The sequence below is a fragment of the Pelodiscus sinensis genome, chromosome 10 (genome assembly GCF_049634645.1).
Source record: "Pelodiscus sinensis isolate JC-2024 chromosome 10, ASM4963464v1, whole genome shotgun sequence".
In the NCBI taxonomy this organism is placed as follows: Eukaryota; Metazoa; Chordata; order Testudines; family Trionychidae; genus Pelodiscus; species Pelodiscus sinensis.
The window spans coordinates 39,707,647-39,728,446 of NC_134720.1; the positions used below are offsets into that span (position 1 = coordinate 39,707,647).

Below are 20,800 nucleotides of genomic sequence, written 5' to 3' on the forward strand. Positions count from 1 at the left end.
CTCATTGGATATGGAGCTATTATTCTAGTTCTTACTGAAGAACTGTGAAGTGATATGCCAGGACACTGCAATGATATTCTACTAGTACAACAGAGGGAAGGATTGTAAAAGGAAACTAGCCTGTTCATTTATGAGACTGGCGATACATAAACAACAACATAGGAAATGTGGCAAAAAGAACAACTTTAAGAAAATGCCACTATTCAACTATATCTCTTCCCATCTTCATGCCCCTTTATATTCCCAGAAATCCTCTTATACATGAGGATCAGGCTATTACATTTTATAGCAAATTTACATTACCCAACTGTGACGGGGCAGGGCAGCCCCGCACTGAGCCTGCAGGACCCAGCCAGGGTTACCTGGCTGCAGAGGCCCCTCCCCTGCAGCCCTACCGAGCATGCCCGGGCTGTAGCTCTACCATAAAAGCCTGGGGAAGGACTCAGTCTGGGGTGGCAGCTGGAGGAGAAGGACCTGTGAAGGGGGCTCCTTCACAGAAGGACCTGTGAAGAGGCCGCTGGGGACACGGAGGTGAGCTGGTGCACCCCAGAGACTGCCCGCCGAGGAGACACCAGCCTGGAGGCCGCAGCAAGCTGGATGAGTACATGGGAAGGAACCCCAGTGAATCAGGTAGGAAGTGGCCCAGGGTAGGAGCGGGAACTGCCTCTCCCGCCCCGAGAACCTCGGTGCGTTTCGGCCGGATGGCCCTGCCGAGGGAGTGACCTGCTATCCGGTCACTCACAGGGCCCTGGGCCGGGATCCAGTGGAGAAGGGTGGGCCCAGGTCCCCCCACCTGGGGTGCGTCCCCGCTACAACCCTAAGCTGCATTTTGGACTCAGGCCGGAGGGCCTTGGCCTTGCCTTAAAGGGCCAGACTTGAACTGTGGTTCGGAATCAGGCTGGAGGGCCTTGGCCTTGCCTTTAAGGGGCCAGACTTGGGCTGAGTTTTAGACTCAGGCCAGAGGCCCTTGGATTCAAGAGGTCCTGCGGAAGGGTCAGGTGGGAGGGGCCCACCACACCAACGCATGGGAGTACCTGATGGGGTTTGAGCCAGGAGGGAGTGGTCCCCTCCTGCTAGTGCTAGGAATGATCTTTCTGAGAGTGTGGGAGAGAATGCTGGCTGCCCAGGGGGCTTCGGATGAGGGGTTCCCAACGAGAATCCCTACTACACCAGTGCTCCAGATGAGGAGTTCCCAACGAGAATCAATGTTCTCTGCTCTTCTCTTTGCTCTCTCCTGCTAGTCTACGCTCCTTACCCTGTGGCAGTGAAACTCAGCACTTGGCTGCCTATCTTGGGTTTGTCAGTTTAGTAATGTGTTCACTTTTTTCACTGTATACCTTTGGTATGTATGGTCAGGGCTCGACAAATTATACAATCTACTTGCCCGTGGTGAGTAGATTGAACCTGGAAGAGCCGGGTTCCAGCGATCTGTACATGCGCAGATCGCCGGACAGCACAGCTAGCGAGCGGGGCTCGCCGCGGTTTGGTGAGGCCTGTGTATGGTCATGCCAATTCTCTTCCAGAATATGATCCGAGGAAGTGGGTCTGTCCCACAAAAGCTCATCACCTATTAAACCATCTTGTTAGTTTTTAAAGTGCTACATAGATTTTCCTTTTGTTTTAGCAAGATCAGACTGACACGGCTACCTCTATATTACTATCTTGGGTTTGTTGGTGAAGCTGGCTGCAAGCAGCTGAGCTGCAACTCCTCCACTAAGCTCCCTTACCTTTCTGGCAGGAGTAGAGATGTCAACATGTAGATAACTACCCCCTGGGACTTTCACTTAATCTTGTCGACTATATGCACTCCCTACCTTTTTGCCACTGTATGAGAGGCAGCACAGGAGGGAGCAGGAGCCCATCAGGAGCTGGCTTAAAAGCTGGCTCCCCATGAGCACCGGATCCACCTGCCTCCCTCCCCCTCTGATAGAGAGGCAGCAGTGCATCGGGTGAGTGGGGCAAGCGGCAGCTGGCTTTCAAGCAGGCTCCCCAAGCGTGGTGGCTCTACGGACCCACCTGCTCCCCCCCTTGCTGACTCCTACAGAAGCAGCAGGGTGAGGGGTGGGAGCAGGCAGGAGCTGGTGCTGGGAGAAGCCGGATTAAAAGCTGGTTACCTCCAGCACCAGCTCTGCAGTGCCACCTGCACCCCCACCCCCATTCTGCTGCTTCTATCAGCCACCAATATTTAAAGAGTGCTTGAGAAAAGATGGCCAACTTTCCCAGTGTCCCTAAAAGAGTCATTTCTGTTTCCCCAACAAGATATTCAGTGCTGGTACCAATGCAGTGATAGCAGTACAGAAACTCTCCTATTAGCATCAGTAGTTGCTGCTCTGCTGGAGACAAGGAATAAATCAATGTTTGGGTGGTTTTTTTTCATTTTATACTTGATGTCATAAACCTCTCTCAATTTGAGAAATGGCTTTACCACTCAGAGACAGACTAATGGCTGGCTAGAAAAATCATCTCACTAGAGGGCCGACAGTTCAGTGAGAAATTGATCACTTTCAATCCCACTGCTTCAGAACCATCCAGACCAGATGCCCTCTCTCCCTCTCTCGTTTATCCCTTTACCAAATCATTACACCAGCATGACAAGTTGCAGCATTGTTGCTCCAGTTTTTAAGGGGATTCCTTCTCTGCCATTCCTCCCAGAAGCAAAGTCCTCCAGTCAAAGACAGAAGTTATTAACTAAACCAACTTTGAGGGTTCTGCTTCTCCCTGAAACCAGTCAGGTCACAGAACACATTTTATAAGATACACTTCAGAGTAGAGGACAAATACAAACATCTGTCTACATTAATGGACCCCATTACCACAGTCGCAGAGTTCCTCGCTATCTTTAATGTATTTATCATCACAGCATCCCTGTGAGGTAAGAATTAATTTTATTCCTTTTTGCAGATGAGGAACAGAGAGGTTTAGGGCCAGGAATTTAATGGGGTTAAAAAAAGAACTAGATAAATTCACGGAGGATAGGTCCATTAACAGCTATTAGTCAGATCAATAGGAATGGTGTCCCTGGCCTACGTTCGTCAGAGTCTGGGAATGGGTGACAGGAGAGGGATCACTTGATGATTCCTGTTCTGTTCGTTCCCTCTGGGGCACCTGGCATTGGCCACTGTCAGAAGACACTGGGCTAGATGGGCCTTTGGTCTGATCCACTATGGCCATTTTTATGTTCCTATGTTCTTATTTTCAGAGGTACTTGAAAAATACTTTAAAAATATGACTCTAAGTGACTTGCTTAACATCACACAGGAAGTTTGCAGTGGATCAAGGTCTTGAATCCAATTCGCCCAAATTCGAGGCTACTGCCCTAACCACTGGAACATCCCAACTCTTCTGTGAATTTTCATCTTGGTAATATTTATCTTTTGAAATGAATTGGCTTGTGTCAGTACGTGAATGTGTGTTCCAACATGCATGGAATGGAACTGGAACCATTCAGCTTTGTATCCTAGGAACTATAAGGAAAAACAGTAAAACCCGATTTTCCTTTAACACACTGTAGCGGATGTCTATGTCTTTGAAACATGAAGATTTCAGCTGCAACCCTGTTTACTTCATAAAGGTCTGAGTGGTCAGTGTGTGCACTAAGGTAAGAACTGAAGTTTAGGTTGCCAAGGATTAACTATGATTTGTATGAGCTTTCTTTTAAATTAATATTGACCTATCATTAATGTGTCATCTACTACTGTTGTAAAATGGTTCTCCTCTTTTCAGTACATTGAAAAATAATAAATTGAAAAGCAAAATTCTTTAGTTTCAGAGAAAAGGTCTACATATTTTACAGAAACAAGCACTGGTTTTCTCTCCTCTCAAGTCTGAAGCCTCCCGTCACTCAGGCCATTTTTATGCAGCTGCTGTCATCCCATAAACCTCTTTAATCCAAGCTACTCTAACCACACCACCAGTATATGCTGGGAATTATTCCAAACCTGCAAACACTATGTACAGTGGAGCAAACTTCTAAGAGCTAATAAGTTGAGCCACTCAGGGCGCATGATGTTTTCATTGTATCTTACAGTGTGAACAGGGTGCGAAGTTGTCTCAACATGTTACAGCATTATTGTGTCTTGCTTGGATAATCACTGGAAAATAGAGCTGGTAAATTTGAGAGGGCTTTGAGTTTGGTGGTTCCCAGTCAAAAAAGTTTGCTTCATGCAAAAATCAAATATGCTGTGATAACCAAACCCCAAACTTAGAGAGAGAATGCTTGATTTAACCCACAAGATAATTAACTTCCTCCTTCCTTTAACTCCTGTTTTCACATCTTTTCCCATGCGATCCCTCAAGACTGACTCCACCGCCCAGGGATGTGAACTCACCCCCACCCAGACCTGTTCTGCCATGCTTTTACCCTGTCTTACTGCCTACCCACTTCTTCTAGAAGGCCTATGAACCCCAATCCTCCCTTCCCACATGTGACAACATAACAGATGGTGGGAACAGACCAAAACTAACAGGTAGGGACTGCTAAGATAACACGAACAAAATGCCAGCAAAAAGGTGAGGATCATGGCTCAGTCGGTAGACTTTTGGTGGTGATGTTCCACCCTCACCCATCCTTCATCTAATCGTGATTAGAATTTCAAAGGGGCTCAGACAGCACTCACAACTGGAGTCAGATTTTCAAACAGAGTTCAATTCCCATTCATGCAGATAGAAGCGGCCAGATTTTCAACAGTTCCCAGCACTCAGGAGCTCCCATTAAATCTGTCCATTAGCTATTACTCTTTTTGGAGTAGGGAATTTGTCTCCCATTTGCTGCAAAAGAACTCTACCCTACTCTTGGTGCTCATAAACAATGATAATAAATGTTTCTGGGCTTGACCTATCTTGACTAGAGCAAGCATTTACATAAAGACCATCTCTCTCCTGGCCGTCTGGATAAGAGTGCCGGTGAAAGTTATAGGGGTTCTGTTCATTTCCTCTACCACCACTACAATGAAAACTGAAAGGTAAATGAGAAGTCTGCATCTTGCCCACAGTTACACTATTTCAACAGACAAAGCTTAGCTTTACGTCACTGGAGTGTCTTGCACTGGAGAGCTGGTAAGAAAGAGCAAGACAGGTTCCATAATGGGCCAAGCTGTCTCACTAGCTGAGTTAGAAACAACCAAGGGGATGCTTTGGGTATTTACACAAGGAAGCTAACTAATCGATCTGAGAACCCAGGCGTGTGCATGCATAAGGGAGGGAGAGATTAAGGGCCAGATTCTGACACTTCTACTCAAAGGGGACTGAGCTCAGATGCAGCCAGCTCCATCTGATCTCAGCCTGCAAAAGCCAGAATCTCCCCCACCAATGATTCAGCTATTAACCTTCAGCTACAGCTTCTACATACACAATCTTTTATGACACCGCTTAGTAAACTGCATTTCTATTGCCAGCCTGAGCTCCCTGCATTTGAGGCTTCTTGTATTGTTTCCTAGTAACTAAGCTTCCTATTGTGTGCATTTCCACCTAGACAAACAAACTGAAGTCAGAACAACAAGCACGCCACAGAAGAAGAAGCTGCCGGAATTATACTATGTGCATGAACAAATATGCCTAGTGCCGGAGTACGTCATCTTGCAAATACAGACTCTCCATCCCCCTGCCTGCTTCTACCACACAGCAGCATAAAAACGACTTGTTATGTGTGGGTACAATGGAAGGGCTAGTGCACTCCAGAAACGTTCAAGGAAGAAACCTTGTTTGCAGGCAAAATAGTTTTTTTAACGTAGCCAGCTTTATGCAGCTCACGGATGACAGCTCTCAAAATGCTCTAGTCTGCCATTAGAGATGAGCATGTGTAATTTGCGATGAATAATTTACAAAATGTCTCTCAGCAGATCAAAATTTTCTGGAATTTTATTCATTACTGGCATTTCTTAACCCATTTCTCTTTTTTTTTGTTTAGCGGTTTTTATCTGTTGACTGATGGTTAATTGTCTTTAATAATTAACATTCTGTATTCAAGCTCTGTTGATGAGTTGTGACTGGTCACATAAGTCACCTGAGTATTCATTATGTTTTCTGACTGGAGCAGCATAACTCATCATCAGGAGACAGGTTCGAGCAACAAGCTAGGGCAAGGGTGAGGAACCTTTTTCAAGCTGGTGGCTGCTGACCCACAGAAAAAATCAGTCAAGGGCCACACATAAGCGAAAAGAAAACCACCCATAAGTCCTCACTGATGTGGCCCCTGACTGAGAAGGAGAAAGACACTCCCCACATTCCCCTCACACACCAGAGCCTAGGGGGGCTCAGGCTAGTAAGATTTTGTGTGCTCCAGTCCTGTGGGCGGGTCATGGGGGAAATTGGAGCACCAGCATGGGCTCCCAGAGCTGGGAGGAGGGGGAGTCCTGAGCATTGGGGGTTAGATCCAGGCAAGCCAGAGGCCACATCCAGCCCCCAGGCCTCAGATTCTTAGGACAGGCCTAGGTTAGAGAACTACACTGGTGTGATTGACGAGGTGCAAGCTGTAACAGTGAGGACCATCCACACTGGGCATCTTAGTTCTAGCACACATAGAACACCATGCATGTGAGCGTGTGCGTGCCCACTAACACACAACCTCACACAGCATTTGGTACTAGTCCTACAGGGTGTCTCAACCTCTGCAGCTACCCCAGAGCTCTCGATGCAGCTCCCTGCTGCAGGCAGCTAATGTCTAAAAAACATTTACACCTGTTCTCAATGGGTCTGTCTATCATGAGGAGCAGCATACTTGCAGGTGGCATGACAGAGAGTTGCCAATCTTTTCTCAACAGCTATTAGATGGCATTTGGGCTGACACTTACTTTGGCACCCTATGCACTTTTTTCCTGACCAGCTTTGACCACCTTTATTTGACCCAAGCCTCTCTCTCTCCCTCTCTCTCTCTCTCACACACACAATATCCTGTCACTTCCTCTGCACAGCCATTTCAACCCTGCATTCCTAGCACATCTAGTGCTGTTTAATAATCACATTTGACATATGCATTTGACACAACTAATGGAGTTTAAAATGTCATTTGCATAATTAATCTTACGTACACTGCACTCAAACCTCTGCTCTTGTAAATCGATTTTCCTATGCTGAAATCCACCAGGTAATGCTGATTTACACCAACTGAGGATCCGGCCAGCTAAATTGCATTTCAAAATCTTGCAACTTTCATTTGGAAGACTACCAAAGCCCCCAATTAGAAAGAGCAACAAAGGAACCTCAGTGTCAGGATTTCTTCATTTTAGGAGACCATGAAATGCCATTTGCACTCACCTGTACATTGGCACATACAGAGTCAGGTACTTGATACTTCATCTCATTGGCGGTTCTCTGAGATTTTGGCAACAGGAATGGGTAGGACAGGGATCTGTATTTGGGCTTCATGATCTTCAAAAGAAAAAAAATGAAGAGGAAACAATTTAAAAACATATTTTCATGCTAAGTACTTTGGCTATTTTATGCTCCTCTATTATACAGAAAATTGGGGGTGGTGGGCAGGAGAACACACAGCTTTTCATATACATAAACTCAATTCCTGTTCTTAATGGTCTTGAATATCCACAAATTCTGAATTTTTCTGTGAGACGTACTCTCAGTATCTTGGAATTAACACTCATACCAAAAAGTCTGTGCAGATTTCAGGCTTACAGTATGTTATATCTATTCTTTGCAGTGAATATTTGCATATCACTCAGGTTTTGGTCAGGGGAATATATAGAACAAAGATGTTCCTATGGTTAAAGGCCTATCATAATATGGAAGGACACATTTCTGTCTGAAAAAAAGTCATAGCGACCATTGCTCCAAGTAGGACCTAAGATCAGGGCTTAAAAATGTACTGGATATTCTGTAGCAGCCTAAGAACTAAGCCTGCTCCAGAATGAGCCCCATAACCTCCCTTCAATTTAAAGCATTAAAACAGTTCTTAACCATTAGCCAGTGGTGAAGATCAAAACAAATATCAAAGCACGTCTTCATTAAGGAGGGGGAAAAGAAGTCCTCTCCAGTGGTGATGATCCTATGTGCTTGCTAGTTGGGTCCTGGAGACTGGATCCCCAGTGGGCCAAGGCTCCTCCAGGACTCCAACATGACCCCCACTGGCAGGTTCCTCTAGTTTCTTGGCCCTGAGCTCTGGTGATTACTAGTTTGCGCAGGTGGCTATGGCTTTGGCCTGATGCCCCTGCTGTTCCTTGTTCCCTTTGGCTGTGGGCTCACCTACTGAACTGCTCCATTTGCTTGTCTGCTGCTTCTCATGAGGGCTCTTGTGCAGGACAATCTCCATCCCAACTAGCCAGTAGGAACTGCTAGAATAGCAGCATAATGGCACCTTCCTCTTGGCCAACAACATTCCAGACCTCAATCTCCTTTCACACTATTTCCCACCTACTAAATTCAAATGATACCTTATTTACACTGATGTCACAGGAAAATGAGAGCTCCGATCTTCATTATGTGTTGCCATTGTCATAGTTTTTCCAGTGCTATTTGCTGGGACATTGAGTCAGGCTTACATATAGGTTATTGACCTAAACTGGCAAACCTTGACTGCCTGGCATTGTCCTCATTCCCACGTATCACCCTAAGTGGGGCATCTGTGAGCGCCACACTCAGATGTGAGGGTTTGCAGGACCTATATTATTACAAACCTACCTTGGTGAAGTTCCAGCGCTGAATAAAGTGTCGTGCAACATCCCGCGCAGCTTTGCCATGCACAACGGATGAAATGTCATGCCATGGCATTCTGGGTGTGGTGTATCTATCAATGAAATCTGCATAAACAGGGGAAAATTGCTATACTTCATCTCAGATCAGGCTCAGACACTCATTAAGAATATTACTGTATTTTAACATCTCTTCCTACAAACAGAACCTTTCCAGAAATAAAAACAAAGGACTTGGATATTAAAATTGAGGATGGTTCAACTCATGGGAACTGGTAGATCACAATCTCACATATCCATCATTGTCAGAGGATATCTATTTCTATACCCTTACTTTGGGATTCTGTTGCCTCTTCCTAACAGCCAGAGCAGGTGGGTCTCATTAGCTTCAATTCAGGAGGGTAAAAAGGCCGAGAAGCCTTCTAAGGCAGTTGAGGAGCTAGGGAATGAGACATGGTGTCATGCAGGGAAAAGAGTTGGTTCCAGATTGCAATGGCACTTACCAGCAAAGGGTTTGTCAAGTTGAACCCAGTCTTTAAAGACAAAATTACAATAGTCCTTTCCATGCCAGAATCTGGTCTCCCCGAGAAGTTCTCCAACACCTGTCTTCAAGCTGTGCGTTGATCCTTTATCTGGCACACATTTATAAAAGGACACAAAACATATGCTCTGAGGTTGCTATTAAGATGGCACTCAACAGCTGAGAATCACACTTGAATTGGAAACTATCAGCATAACATGCCAGTTTTAGTAAGCTAAAGCAATTTTTCAGTTACGTCTCTGAGCTGGTTTCAAAGTAGAGATTGTTTCCCTTTTGCAGTGAAGCATGTCTGGTGCATAATCAAGGGAGATTATATAGACGTGACTTGCTGTTGGTAATGGAATCTAGGTCTGCATTGGATTGAAAATGTACCCTTCAATTATCTGTCATCCCACAATAACCTGCAAGGAAGGATGCTTACATATCAATGTAGGCATTAACAAGTGTAACTCTGCTCTCCTACACTGCTGAGCTCAGGGGGACAGGGTACTTCATAGCTATGTGCAAAGGAGTTTACTACTCCTGTACATGTAGTTTGCACTCCAGTACAAATCAACTCTAATTGTAAACTTCCACTTTCTAAGATTCATGATTTTGACTCCAGAAAAAGGTCTCTCCTCTACAATTTTAGTGAGCACAAAGAAGAGTGTGTTAAAGAACGTATCTTTAAATAACAACTTCAGCTTCTGAAATTGTGTTACATGTTCAGCACATGGATGAACAATTTCAGTTTCATGATGAATACTAGGGCCTACTATCCTTGCAGTGACCTACATGCAAAAATTATTCTCATTCCCGCAACTTCTTGCTTGAAATTTACACCTCTTTTTGTGACTACCATGAGCATATAAACGAGGAGCAGTGTGAGCCTTTCCTAACGAGGAGTAGTGTGAGTAAATAGGAAAGATCACACTGGATCAGATTTATGTTTTAACTAGTTGCCATCCTCAAGCAAAAAAGCTTCAAAACCAGGCTGCAATGTGAAACTGCTGAGCTAGAATTCATATGCAAATTTGACACCATCAGAATGGGTCTGAACAGAGATTATGAATGGAATACTCATCCTTATCCACATCTACCCTGACTGAATTAGCTCCAATGTAACTCCATTTTTGTACCCCTTTTATTGTTTTTTTTCCTTTCCCTTCATGCATCTGATGAAGTGAGTTGCAACTCTTTAAATCTTATGTTACAAAAAATTGTTAGATTTGAAGGTGCCACCAGACTCCTTGTTTGTTCTAACTAGTGTGATCTCTTCCCTCTGACAGTGGCCTCTATCAGATAGCTCAGAAAATGGTGTTACAGCCCTGACTGGACTATTGTGTCATAATGTATCTACAAGGAAAGTTTCTTATAACCCCAGGCACTTAAGTGATGAACCTTTTGCCCTGAAGTGAGAGGCTTGATGTCCCCTATACGTTTTTATCCTATATATTTTTTCATACGATCTGGCCAAGGTATACACCATGAGGATACTCAGTTCTCAGACAGTGACTAAGTATTGAGATCAGTAGCCCACATGGAGTGAAAAAACCTACAGTTATCTAGTTTCCTATGCATTCTCTCATGACTTGTATTTTCTCATGACAAATGACCTGTTCTGTACTACCCCAGTTGCTGACAGAGTTCTGCACTATAGCCTCCTTTGAGGTTTTAGTGCTAGTTCAAGGAGTGAAAATCCCAAAGATGTTTAGATGCAGTAGTTCAGGTTCCTAGTGCCCCGTGCCATCCAAGCAATCAAGCAGTCATGAAAACTTTTTAATCACAATATTTTTAAAATATTCAACAATGCACACTCAAGGCAATCCGATAACCACAATGCACCACAAACAAGGAAGTCTTGCCAGAATCACTGGAACACCACAAAAAGCCAACCCATGCCCCAAATGCCATGCAGCAGGTATGCAACACTGACAAGATTGTTACAGACTTAGCAAAGCTACAGCCAACCAGCACAGTTCTGCATGAGTTAGTGAGAGTACAGGTGGGGCAAGGAAATTGCTGACTATACGTGCCAGAATAAAACATACGTAACAAACATGTGAATGCTATAGAAGTAAAATGTTTTATGGACAGAGCTTATGTGATCATACATTGACTAATGGGAATGAACATATAAATGGTCAATGTCATATTGACAGTCCATATACACATGAAACACACGTGTCCTTTTCAAACATAATGTCTATGTTTTATAACGAGCTGACCATCTACATCCATAAAAGGCTTAGTATCCCAAGTTATGAAAAGAGAATTTTCATTTTTGGAGAGAATCAATACCATTTAAGGTCATGTCAACTGTAAATTTTCCACAATGCAGGAATTAATTATAAAAATGCCAGTGAACAACTGTTATTAAACAAATCATCATTTCTTCGTTGCTCATTAGAAAGATACTTTAATCTGAATTCTGCTTTTGGATCTACCCTTACAGATTTAAAGTAATGAGTCACTATTAAAATACTTAATTTTAAATGTTGTAGCAATGTTGGCCCCAGGATTCGAGAGAGAAAAGGTCAGTGAGGTCATATCTTATTGGATTTGATGATAAAAGAAACAAATTTTTGAGAACTTGTTTCTTTCATCAACCAATAAAAGTTATTTCCTCATCCACCTCATCTCTCTATTATATATACTTTGTATATTTTCATTTACCGGTTCCAAATGACAAACAATATTTTTATTCTATTATCGCAGTGTTTCTCAAAGTGGTCCACGGATCCACTCTGAGAAACTTGTTAACTGGCCGCTCTGGTTTGTTTATTTACCAGCTCCACAGCCACATAGTCTTATGGCTCCCATTGGCTCCAGTTCACCATTTGCAGCCAAGGAGAGCCACAGGGAGTAGCATGGGCTGGGCCACTGCTTCCCACGGCTCCCCTTGGCTGCAAAAATGGTGAACTGGAGCCAATGGGAGCCATAAGACTCCATGGCTATGGAGCCAGTAAATAAACAAACCGGAGCAGCCAGTTAGCATGTTTCTCAGAGTGGATCCGCGGACCACTTTGAGAAACGCTGTATTTATTGTGAAGTCTCCTTAATGTTTCAGGGGTCACTTAAAATATTTTTTATCCGTGTTTTCTGATGTGAGCTTTAAAACACTCCTCAGCCTATGAAAACTCAAGATTCAGTTCCACATAGTCACTGTCTCAGGAAAGTATTGCTTCGTAGGCCAACAAAGTTGGGCTCTGTAACACCAAGGTGCAGAGTCCAGGATCAAGGAGTAAGGATTTCTAAATTCCATCTTAATAACTCTTTCCTAAATAAACTCACTCATACCACTGTGCACAATGTAGGTACCAATATTTCATTGTCATTCATAACAGTCTATGTTATTCCATTCAACATCAGTAAAAGCAACCAAAATATGTGCTCTTTTGAGGAAGAATCAACCCCTTTGCTCTATAATGGAAATCAAATCAACATAAATCAAATATGGATGGTCTACGAGCAGCACAGACTATTGCAGTGTTTCTTAAACTTTTTAAGACCGAGGAACACATAAAAAAAATGATTGTTTGATGGGGAACACCAAGGATTTTTTTTGTTGGGCAAAAAAATAAAAATAAAGGGAGGCTTGCCCCTTTAAGGGCGGCTATTCCCCCGGGAAAAGTTACTTTCTCCACGGCACACCTCCGACTGCCTCGTGGCATACCAGTGCACCGCGGAACACACTTTAAGAAACGCTGGTCTATTGTCATTCTAAGGATCAAAATACAGGTGATGCTGGTCTACTAATGATGTGCACTCTCCTCCCATCTCACCCACACAGAAAAAACTTTAACTGGGAGAACAACAGTGGTAAAATGTAGGTCTTGCAGGTTTACACTGTCATATTCATGATTGTTTCAAGGTTCTGTTCACTGGGTTGACTTAAAAAAAATCCATTCTGGATTTAAAGATGTTTCTAATTTCAGCAATATTAGAACCAGAATGAAACTTCCCAAGTGCATCTGCTGTAGTTGTTACATTTTTAACTTCTCATTTATTCTGTTGCTTCACTGAGGCTTTTAAAAATCAGCCTTTGAAGAAAGTGATTCTGCTCAGGCCTATTTAGAGGTAAATATTACATAAATTGAAAGCAATGCATATACTGAAATTATAGAATTGTCAATCCATGAGCCCCACCTAACTCTCACCATGACTGGATAGCAAACGTACCAACAGTAAAGCCTACAGGTAACTCCACCTGGGTGGCCCTTCACTTACCATCTGCATACTCAGTGAGCCCTTGTTTGGACTCAGTGGGATGATGAAATATTTTCAGATGGGGCTTTAAACTCTGGATTAAATTCTGCTGGCTTCTACTAGGATTACAATAACCTGCAGAGAGTTGAGATGCTCCATTTACAGTGAAAGCATGTTAGAGCTTTTACTTTTTATTATTATTACCAAATAATGTTTAAAACAACATGCAGGATTTCAGTCCAATCAACCGTAGAGAAGTTAAACATAACATTAATAATGGTACAATGACCGTGGGCAATTATAATGATCAGGAAATATTCATGTTGAAAATCACTACTAACATATGCTCAAATTCTGAACTTGCTCTATCTATAGGCAAAGCACTCTCCTGAATGTCATTACTGCCAGAGACATGAGTAATCTTTGTGAGGTCTGATTTGAGGCTATTACAACATGAAATCTTGTACACAACCCCACCCAAAACAGCTCTTCCACTTCTGAAGAAGTGGAGGGCTTTCTGGTATGAGCCCTGGTTTTTGGGTGCACCTGTACTATCAATCATGCATAGAAAGAAATGGTGCATACGCATATTCAAATTTTGACCTGATTCTCCTCTAACACCCGTGTAAACCAGGAATATTTCCACTGAGTTAAAATAAAGTAAAACTTGATAAAACCAGGGCAATTGAGGGCATAATCAGACCCATAATATCTTCAGAAATCCTGACTTCATTTGCTGTAATAATTATGATGCATAAATATCAGTATCTCTGCTGCATTGTGAAATGTTCCTTGCACAAAACAGTAAATACATTATAACATATAACATACCACATACACTACACAACATCATAGCACGGTTTCTTCATTTGTGGTTTGAGGCTGTCCCCTAACCGAACAGAATGCCATGTTTACTTTGTGACAGTTGTTTATTAACCAAATGTGGGTAGGCAAACTCAAGGCTTCACTAAACCAAGTACCCTTATAGGAGTCTGGGAAACCATTAACTCTCCACCAGTAAAAAGACCCCCCTAATGAAAGGCTCTGTTGGAAAAGTGGAAAAGCATTACGTACCTGACTCGCTGTCTATGCTGCTCACGCTATCAGCATGGTGTAGACCGTGCTTCTGGAGATGCTTATAAATGCTGAACCTGGAAAACTTTTTGGGTTTTCCTACTCCCTTCATTCTGGAAGAATCTAGGATATCTTCACTATTCCTGTGTGGTGGCAGGTTTCCCAGGGGCTGAGGCTGAGGTTTTGGGGCTAACGCGTCAGCATGCTCAGCTGTAGGCTAAAGAGACAAAGAACACGGCTGAGGTTGATGCATGGAAGATTATCCATTTAAACTACAGGGATCATTCCTATCACAGGCTTCTGAATATTAACAGGCCCAAGTCCTGCCCTCTAACATGCAGACACAACTGCCATCGATTTCAATGAAAGTCGCAAATGCATTTTTACAGAGAAGAGCTTGGGTGAATGTCTATTGGGGGTCTGTTCCGCAGAAAACAAGCAAATAAAAACAGTATTCTGTCATATGCTGCCTGTAGAACTGTTCTGGCTTACTGCATATTCTACAGAGGCTTTTACACATTGAAGCTGCTCTTCATAAAAATAAATTAAATAAGTAAATAAAAAAATAAGTAAGTAAGTAAATGCCCCGTTTAATTCAATCACACGGCAGGGTCAGGTTTTCAAAATAGTTCAGCTCATTATGAACCTACAGAAGGGCTAAATATCCAGAGGTGCTCAGCCCCCTGTGGCTCCCACTGTGAAACCTATGGCTTGATTTTCCAAAGTGCTCAGAATCCAACTTGCACCCAATATGCTGAGCTCCTGCAAAAAACTGGCTGTTTAGTTTGGTGCCTACAGGGGAGCTAAACTTTTCTGAAATCCCTCCAAGGGTCATTTGATGCTCAGCTACTGAATTTGTTACACCTACAACTATAGCTCTCCATTCTTGCCACCACCTCTGCTGCAGCCACATAAGTCTTCACAGGCATGGGCTTTCACATGGCTAAAGGATTTGGTCCTAATAAGAGTCCAGTTTTATAAGCCACTATGAAGTCCACAGGCATTCTTCACACGCAAAAGCTACAGACCCATACCTTTAAAATGCAGACTTAAGAGGTTAAAGTGACTTGCTTATTTCCATTTTGCATGACTGCTGTCTAGTGTATTGCCACATGTACAGAATTTACTCTTACTGTGAGATTCAATATAGAGGTGGACTTTGTTCCTGTGATTCGTTTCACACTGCCAACGTCAGTTAGCCTGTGTTCGTCATCGTCCCACCTCCCGTAGGCCAAGTCAATGCCACCAACGAATGCTACAGACTGGTCAATGACAACGAGCTTCTCATGATGGGCCCACAAGTACACTGAGGATGACACGTGATCTGGGTGTCTCATCACCTGAATAAAGAAAAAAAATCACTGAACTCAGCTGTTATGTAGAAGACATCTTGGTTAAAATTGTGTCATACTACCTAACACTGAGGAATGTGGATATTATTTTGATAGATTTTTTTTAGGCCAGAAAGGGCCAGCAGATTTAACTTCCTGTTATGACACAGGCCATAGGTTTCATCTTCTTACTCCTGGACTGAGCCCAATAACTTGTATTTGCTCAGAGCACATGTACCAGAAAAGTATCCAGTCTTGATCTGACGACTTCAAGAGATGGAAAATCCACCTCTCTCCTTGGTTGTTTGTTCCAATCACTAAGGCTATGATTTTATCATGGAAATCAGGGAATCAGTGACTTCCAAAGGCCTCCATGACTTAAGCTCCAGTGTCCGGAAGCTTCCTCTGCCTCTCGTAGTTGCTGGGAGCTGTGAAATACCAGCAAGTCCCCCCAAACTCCAAGCCATGGATAGAGGGGGACCCTGGAGTTCCCAGCCACCCCACAGTTATCTGGTTCCCTCCCATTTTATCATGGATATTTTTAGTAAAAGTCAGGGACAGGACATGGGCTTCCATGAATTTTTCTTTATTGCCCATGATCTGTTCTTAACTTTTACTAAAAATATCAATCACAAAATGTTAGCCTTATTACTTAGCCTCACTGTTAAAAACGCGCACCTTATTTCCAGGTTGAATTTATCTGGCTTTAATTTCCAGACAATGGTTTGTGGTTTTATTTGTCTGCTGTACCATAGTTTGTTTGTTGCTCTCGGAGAGAACAGAAAATTAACTAGCTCATTTAAAGAACATAAACATTCATGGTGACTCTAACTAGCTCAGTGTATGTATGAGTAGAAAGGATGTTTCCTCAGGCTCACATCCAAGTGTAACTTTCCATTTGCTCTAACTTCACTAATTTACCATATAAATATGGCTTAGAAAAACATTCTCCCTTATAACAGTGATTGCAATTGTTTTTCCCATTTAATGTGATGAGTTTCCTCATCTCTCTCCCAGATTTGGAAAGCAGACATAGACACACAGGGCAATGAACATGCCTACATTTCATGAAGGTTAGAGGGTACGCGAATACCTTGATGTTTGGATGTAGACGCATCAATGTCCGCTTGCTGTATTCACTGTTGATTCCTAGAGCAAGCTCCACCTCTTTGTAGAGCATTACAAAAATTCTCACTCCTTGTTGCTGTCAGAAAAGAAAGGAAATGCATTATAAGCACATATTTAGATATTAGAAAAACAAAAGCAAGTAACTCCCAGATTTCTACATTCAGTGGGATGTCAGAATAAGGGGTAGAACACATATTGTTCTGAAGATCATACACTCAACAGGTCAATACCTGGACAGAGTCTCCCAGATCTCTAAGCACCTGATCCTGAAATGTGCTGGGCTACCTCCACTCTCATTAACTCTAATATGTTCCCTTGTGGGAAGTTCTGAAGGATTTTCTGCAATGCTGCAGTGCAGGATTTTTCTGACACAGGCTGATTTTGCCTATGCCTAACTCAGACCTTTGAACTGCAGTGCCAAGGAAGCTAGCTCATGCTGCCTGCAGTTGTAAGATCACAGTGAGAGAAGATATTTCAGGCTGTTTAGGCTATTTTATTTGCAGGAATTGTTTGAGTGGACCATGGCAAACCAGCTGAAGATGCAATCCAGCATTATAGAAAATCATGGCTGGCACCTTTTCTCTGCGGCTCCACTGCTCATTCTGAGACGTGTTCCTCTGTTTGTTCAAGAACTCCTCCTAAATGGTAAGAGCTAGGACCATCAAATTTGGTATGCAGCTTTTTCATCTCATAACTTAAAGCAACGCAAGGGTTCTGTTGTCCCAGGACAATGAGATATGCCTAGAATGGGATTGCTTCTGAGAAAACCATACAGAAAAGGGACAGAATCACGAGGAAGGTGAAAGAGGATGGCTGAGGGTGCATCCTTCCCCCTCTGTCTGGGACTGCCTCAGCTCCAACCCTCCCACTTCTAAGCACCCTTATGGAAGGGCAGGGGGCTGGAGCTCCTCCCCCCAATTTGTATGGTGACAATGCTGGCTGTTCCCCTTTGTCAGGGAGTGAGAGGAAAGGGTAGTTTGCACATTCTCATGCTAGCTGGGGAGCGCAGGAGCAAACGAACTTGGAATTGCCCCAGCTGAGAACCTGGACCTTCCCCAGCCATGGGACATGCTCCCCGCAGCAAGAGGGGTGGGGTAAGCAGCTCCACTGAACCACCATGTGCAGAGAGCTGGCTTAAAAGCTGGCTCCCCATGCATATGAGCTCCTGCCTGCCCCTTCTTCCCTATGCTGCTGCCTCTCATAGAGTGGCAGTAGCTCAGGGGAACAGGAGAGGAGGGCAGGTGGCTCCATGGGAGCAGTGCTTGGGGGAGTCAGCTTTTAAGCCAGCTTCCCCTTAAGCACTGGCTTCTGCCTGCCCCCTGTGCTGCTGCCTCTGTGGAAGGCAGGGGAGAGAGCAAGTGGCTCTGCAGGAACTGGCACATGTTGGTAGCTTGCTTAAAAGCCAGCTTCCCACAGGCACCAGCTCCCTCCTGCCCTTGCTGCCTCTGATTCAGAGGCAGCAAGGGTAGAGGTGTTGTACAGGGCCGGACGGAGGCATGGACGAGCTGGGCAGCTGCCCAGGGTGCCAACCCACAGGGGGCGCCTGATGGCAGCAGTAAGGGGTGCGCGGCATCCCTTACAGCTGCCATCAGGAGCCACGCGCCCGGCTCCCACCGTGCTGGCCCTGTGGCACCGGACAGCAGCGCCCTTGCCCCCACGGCTACAGGGCCCTGCACAGCCCGGCACATGTGCCAGCAGTGCTGGCCAGGCCAGGCTGGGCAGCACATGCGCCGTGTGCCCCGGGGGCAGGCCCCGGGCTGCGCGCCAGCAGCCATGACCGGCCTGTGCATGTGCTGTGCGCCCTGAGGGCAGGGCCACGCCCCCTGGAGGGGGCGGGCCCGCACCCGGGGGCGGCACCGCACGCTCGGGCCCAGGGCAACAAAAGGGCTCGGTCCGGCCCTGGTGTTGTGTGTAGTCATTTTGATTAACTGATAAGCCCAAGTTTATCGGTTACTTGTTTAAACATATATACACTACTGTCCCTATTAGGCACCCATCTGCTTATTCTGCTTCCACTGAAATGTGAATCAGAGTTCAGGAATTTGAGTTGTCTTTATGACTATATTGTCTGCAAGTTCCACCTCAGAGGAACCTGACCCAGTTGGTACATGTTCATATCTTACACCATTTATACTTTAAAAAACCCTCGGCTCCCTCTACTGATAATATGCACGTGGGTATAGCATCCTATGATGCCCTGCCCTGCTCTGTCCACAACGGGAAGGAATAGGCAGGGCTCCTGCTGCCCTGCTTACATCAACTGGCCTTGCTCCCCTTTTCGGCCAAGCAAAGGATGTGACGATCTAGCCCATGATTACGTCGGAATGTGGCAAAGGACCGATGGAGTAGGAAAGGAACAGAAAATGAGGGAGAGCTACTAAAGAAGAAGCTCCCGCTGTTTCTCCAGTCACATTAACACAAGTGACTTTTGAGAGAAAGAAACTGTATCAAATCCCTGCCCTTTTTTTGGCTGGGGCCTTGTCTACATAAGTCTCCACTTCACTAGCATTCCTTGCTGCCGCACTCATTGGTGCCGTCAGGGCTTCAGGCAGCTGCAGGCAATTGGACAAATCTCACTAAACCTGCAATTTAACAAATCTCACTAAACCTGCTCTGAGCAGGATCTGGGTGGAGCTGCACTGGTGCCAACAGTGTCGGGAAATACTGAGAACAAGCCTACTGCAGACAGGCGTTTCCTTACTCAAATAAGAAATATCCTGCCTGGCACACAGTAGCTCACTGTCGCGGGGTGTGACTTTCAGTGATTAAAACTGTCCAGTCTGCATGGACGCAGACTGGACTCGTATAGCACTGTTCAGCATTGCAAGTTGATAACCTGATGATGAGCCCCCTCTAGCTTAGGCAGAAGTTCTGTATGCCACTGAATTACTCCCCACTGACAGCGCTCTCTCCTTGGAAGGTGGATGGAACCATTAGCAATTTAATAAGGATCAGTTTAGGAAGCGGAAGCATATATCAGTGTACAGAAATGACATGACTGAAGCACATGGTCTCTGCATCACCACCCTCAGCAGACTGGTCACCCCATGGGCCCAGTGTAACCCTGGTATCTCTCCAGGAACTGCAGTGAAAAGCCTGCCGAGATGGGGAGGGGTGTAAAGGGAGAAACTCCATGGGGGCCTGGGGCTCCCACTGCCACCACTGTTACGGTGCCTGTGCCTGGAGGCCTTTAAATTGCCACCAGAGCAAAGCCCGGTGCACCCTGAGTGGCTCAAAGGGCTGTGCTGTGGGCAGTCCTGAGGGCTGAAAGGGGCTGGCCTGGCACACTTGCTGCCCCAGCCCTGTCCGTTCCTCCCAAGGCCCCACTTTCCAGGAGTGCAGAACCAGGCCCTGCCCCCACCTTGGTGGGACTATTGGCTCCCCTGACCTACACTGAAGAGGGAGAACCACCAGGGAAGATGGGGAGGGGAGAAGCAGAGCAGGAGCAGTTGTATCAGTGCCCCAGGAACACGGTACAGCTCCTCCCCTATGAAAGAAAAATTGTTGGGGTAGGTACGAAGTAAACACTGGTGCGGTGCCCTTGCATCCCCACAATCCTCCGTCTGAAAGCTGAGCCAGGTGAAGAAAGCAGGGCACCAAACACCTCCTCCCTCCAAAAATGGCAGCGGAACCGGGTGCAGCGCTGAATGTCGCTCAGCTCTTTGGCTACCAGCCCTGGCGCATGGCACAGAGCTTCCCTCTCCCTCCTGCTGATGCCAATCTGACAGCAGCCTCAGCATCTCTATTGTGTTGCTGGGGGGAGACAGGGCCTGCTGCTCTCTCTGGCCCTGGCCACCTGCAATGATGCATTAGTCTATCTGAGCAGAGCTTCTACCTGCACACAGAAAGAGGGAGGGGCAGGTCTCAGGAACAAAAAAAGAGTGAAGAGGCAGTTTGAG

The 20,800-nt window shown here is 45.0% G+C and overlaps 1 protein-coding gene across 6 annotated transcripts in view; it reads right to left on the reverse strand.

Moving 5' to 3' along the window:
- Positions 1-20,800, reverse strand: part of PLD1 (phospholipase D1) — a 140,554-nt gene that overhangs the window by 31,882 nt on the left and 87,872 nt on the right. For 5 of the 6 annotated variants that reach the window (XM_075937953.1, XM_075937952.1, XM_075937951.1 and 2 more), the window contains 7 exons: positions 16,867-16,977; positions 15,576-15,782; positions 14,443-14,659; positions 13,390-13,503; positions 9,143-9,271; positions 8,629-8,747; positions 7,252-7,365 (listed from right to left, as the gene is read on the reverse strand). In XM_075937953.1, the coding sequence (XP_075794068.1) occupies positions 7,252-7,365; positions 8,629-8,747; positions 9,143-9,271; positions 13,390-13,503; positions 14,443-14,659; positions 15,576-15,782; positions 16,867-16,977 (1,011 nt within the window). The remainder of the gene's footprint in view (positions 1-7,251; positions 7,366-8,628; positions 8,748-9,142; positions 9,272-13,389; positions 13,504-14,442; positions 14,660-15,575; positions 15,783-16,866; positions 16,978-20,800) is intronic. The other variant, XM_075937955.1, reaches the window with a different exon arrangement.